Source organism: Acinonyx jubatus, chromosome B2 (genome assembly GCF_027475565.1).
Source record: "Acinonyx jubatus isolate Ajub_Pintada_27869175 chromosome B2, VMU_Ajub_asm_v1.0, whole genome shotgun sequence".
Lineage (NCBI taxonomy): Eukaryota > Metazoa > Chordata > Mammalia > Carnivora > Felidae > Acinonyx > Acinonyx jubatus.
In genome coordinates, this window is record NC_069385.1 from 148365215 (window position 1) to 148369402 (window position 4188).

The 4188-nt window shown below is 39.9% G+C and overlaps 1 protein-coding gene across 1 annotated transcript; it reads right to left on the minus strand.

Annotated features, from left to right (window-relative positions):
• Window positions 1-2605: 2605 nt before the first annotated feature.
• Window positions 2606-3550, minus strand: LOC106985135 (olfactory receptor 2W1-like). Its single transcript, XM_015083330.3, has one exon. It carries the CDS (start codon window positions 3548-3550, stop codon window positions 2606-2608), a length of 945 nt encoding a protein of 314 aa, XP_014938816.1.
• Window positions 3551-4188: the final 638 nt, after the last annotated feature.

Here is a 4188-nt window from a genome sequence, read left to right on the forward strand (position 1 = left end):
TCTCTGCTGTTATTCTTTACCTTGTGTTTGTGACCTCACTCATGTCTTACACTCTTCTCAAGTCCAGTGTGTATCCTTATGATCATTACTCTAAATTCTCTATCAGGTATGTTACTTATATCTGTTTCATTTGACTGTCTGGTCATGGCCTTGTCCTGTCCTTTCATTTAGAACAAATTCCTCTGTATTCTCATTTTGTTAAGTCTCTGGGCTTGCTTTTCTGTGTTAGGAAAGTCAGCTATGAGTGCTGTTCTTGAGGGAATGGACTTAGGAAGATGAGGTCCTGTAGTGTCCTGCAGTGTTGTGTCCCTTGTTCCTCAGGGCCGGGCACTTTAGGGAGTCTTTAAAGTGTGCTTTGTCCACCCTCTGATCTGCTTGTGAAATGAAGCCTGTTGCCACTGTTGCTGGAACTGATGCCCTGTAAAACTCTCATGATGGGAGACATGGTGTCGACAGGGGTTTGGGCCAGTCTTCTGGGGGAGGGTGTTTGCCATGCTAGGAGTGAGGCAAATATGCCTGGGAAGGACAGTTCCACCAGAGCATGGGGGTTTGTTGGTATTTCTGTAAGCAAGTTAGATAGGGACTGAAAGCACAATCCCACAATCCCACAGATGGCCCTGTGTTCATACTGAGGGGCATGGGGAGGAAATGGTTCCTGTCAGTTTCCTTGTTCTTTGAGGTGTCTCTCTGTGAATGCTGCCTCTCTCGGGCATGCTCCAAAAGGAGCAAATAATCTCCCCACAGTGTGCCCCAGACTCTCTGCAAGTCTCTGTTTCCAAGATGTATGTCCTCAGGCTGTTTTCCCTGCCTTCTCTCCAAGAGTAGCCCCACTGCCTTTGGAGTCTCCCTGAACCCAACCTTTTACAACTTTTACAACTTTTACAACTACAGGGTTTAAGCTCCATGGGTTGCAAGACTTACACACCTGGCAATTTTAAAGTTACGCCCTAAAAGGTAATCAAAATTTTAAAATAAAGGTGTAGAGTTTTCACCGTGGAAACCTGGGAACCAGAAGTTTTAAGGATGGGAGAGAAAACATCACTAACCCTTACAACGCATCTAGCCCCACCCAAATACTCCAGGTAGATGGAGTGGCTTACTTGACCTTGAAATCACAAAACAAGGGCATAGTAAATGTGAGGACTCTCACATGTAGAGGATTTCCTATCTCTGAAATGGTCAACTTACAGAGAAGGGAAATATTTTTTTCTTCAACATATATATCCTCAGAGCTTGAATATATTTGCCAGTAAAATAAAGTTTAAAAAATGTGGGACAAACATGAATGCTAAATTTTTGTTTTTTGAAATAAGGGCATCAAGCCCCTTTGAAACAATTACTATCTACTGTCACAATGATTCAATAAAAGAAGGAACATTATAAAACCAAAGAGCAAGAAGATAGTATGAAATAAAGAATAACACTTTGTAATGATTTCATTTAGGCAAAAATTTCATGTCCTCCATTTCTTTTATCTAAGAACATTGACAAAACATTACCCCCTCCTTTGACCCATCTATAGGTAGGAAATTAATTAAAACCTATAAAACATTAATTTTTGGTTTAGAGACTCGATGTCTCTCTATTCTCTGTAATAGTGGTTCTCAAACTTTAGCCTGATCACCTCTCATGTTTGTTAAAAAACATCAGTTGCTGGGGCCATCCTGTGTTTTGTTCAGTAGGTCTGAGGTGGGCCTAAGCATGTGTTTTCTGATAAATTGCTAAGTGATGTTGTTGATGCTGGTCCAAGGACCAACACTACCTTATAAGAAAAAGCCACAACTCCTTATCAGGCCATGAAGGGTAAAAGTTAAGTTTCTCTAACAGAGAAACCCCAAAATAAAGTGACTTCATTAATATAAGATAATTAGAAGATTTTTCTCTTGTAATAGTCTGGAGGCATTTCTCTACTGATGGGATGGTTCTGTTTCTATCTTATTGTTCCATTCTCTCTTAGGGTTTTTGGCAAAAATAGAAACCCTCCACATTCACAGTCCAGCCTGCAGGAACAGGAGGAAGGATGAGAGTAAATGGCTTCCTATTTGAGAAGATAACCCAGGGGTTTCACACTTTGCTTTCCCAACATTGTGTTGGTGGAGGGCAGGCTCCGAAATGTGATATTTAGGATGGCGGCCCTGTGACCAATTAGAACTTAAGGAAGAAGGTGGAACAGGTATTGGTGGGCAGTTGGTCTACACCACAAAGACCCCACTGGCAGTGTCAGGTGGATGAAAGTGAATGTTATTTCCCATAAAAGTGGCAAGTCTGGGAAGAAAAAAAATCAGTGCCCAGTGTAATCCTACATTAAAATAAATTTCCATGTGAAATATTTTCTTAATATTTTGTACATATGTTTACTACTGTACTTAAACACTTTTCATAATTATATTCTTATTTATCTGTAGTTACAGATTAGTCTTGAAGGTTTTTCAAGTATATAAATGGAATTTTCTTTAAATGTCTGTATCTCTCACTTTCTACTTATTTACAAGGTATGTACCTTGGTACAAGGTAAACACCCAGTAAATGCTCTTTGCATAAATGCATAAATTCATCTTCTGTTGGTAAAAGTCAATATTATTTCTTTATCTCTCTTCCATGTAACTCATGAATTTGATGACCATTTTTCTACCCACAGTATTCTCTTTACTGCACTTTTTACATCTTTGTTTCTTAAAGTATAGATCAGAGGGTTAAGGGTGGGTGTGACGATTGTGTAAAAGAAAGTAAGGAATTTCCCCTCGTCTTGGAATGTGCTGTTCTGTGGCTTCATGTACATATAAATGATTGTTCCATAAAAAAGAGTTACTACTGTGAGGTGGGAACCGCATGTATTAAGAACCTTACGCCACCTTGCCACTGACTTGATCCTCATGACAGCTTGAGTGATAACTGCATAGGAGATGAGAATTAGTGATAGAGGTACTAGAAGTAATATCACTCCAAGAGCAAAGACGATGGCCTCCATTACTTTTGAGTAGACACAAGCCATCTTGAGCAAGGCTGGCATCTCACAGAAAAAATTATCGACCTCCCTGTGCCCACATCTTGGCAACTTCAAAGTCAGGGAGCAAAGAATGAAGGCACTACCAAGACCACCTAACCAGGCCGTGAGCACCATCTTCTGGCAAAGCTGAGGGTGCATTATTATTGTGTAGTAAAGAGGTTGACAAACAGCAGCATAGCGGTCATAGGCCATCACAGCCAAGAGAAGACATTCTGTGGCTCCCAAGTCAAGGGCAAAGAAGAATTGGAGCACACACCCTCCATAGGTAATAGACTTTGTTGGACCCCATAGATTAACCAACATCTGTGGGATAATGCTAGTTGCATAACAGAGATCCAGAAAAGACAAATTGGATAGGAAGAAATACATGGGAGTATGGAGCTGGCTGTCTAGGTTAGATACAAGAATGATGGTTGTGTTTCCTACCAGAGTCACAATATAGAAGATGAAGACAATCCCAGAGATGATGTGTTCTAATTGGGGCCAATCAGAAAACCCCAGCAGGATGAAATCTGTTATTGAACTTCCATTGTTTGTGTCCATGGCTCTTTATGAAAGTCTAGGAGACAATACCATGGTAATAAAAAAATAGTGTCTGCCTTAAGTAGAAATTAAACTCTCTCAAATTTGCCATGAGTATCAAAATTCATTTGTTGTGTGCTTTCTCCCGTGAAGAACACTTCTTTTAACACCTCTGTGTCAGTGCTCAAAGACTCTCTCTGTAATCATAACCAGAGTGGTTCTGAAAATAATATGGTAGGGGTGCCTGGGTGGCTCACTTGGTTAGGTGTCTGACTTCAGGTCATGATCTCACAGCTTGAGAATTCAAGCCCTGCATCAGACTCTGTGATGACAAGTCAGAGCTTGGAGCCTGATTCAGATTCTGTGTCTCCCTCTTTCTGCCCTTCTCCCACTCCTGTGCTATCTCTCTGTCTCTCTCTTTCTCAGAAATAAATGAACATTAAAAATAAAAAAATATAAAAATAATATGGTAAACCCATTCACACCGAATTGCAAATCATTGAAAAGGCTTAATATGCCATTATACCTATGTTTCCATGTTTTCTGGGTAAGCAATAAATACATAAATTTAATGATATAATTTAGGAGTGGAACATAGTTTGAGTTGTTCCTTCTTTAAATCATGATGTAAGCATTACTTGATCATGACAAATTTTTAT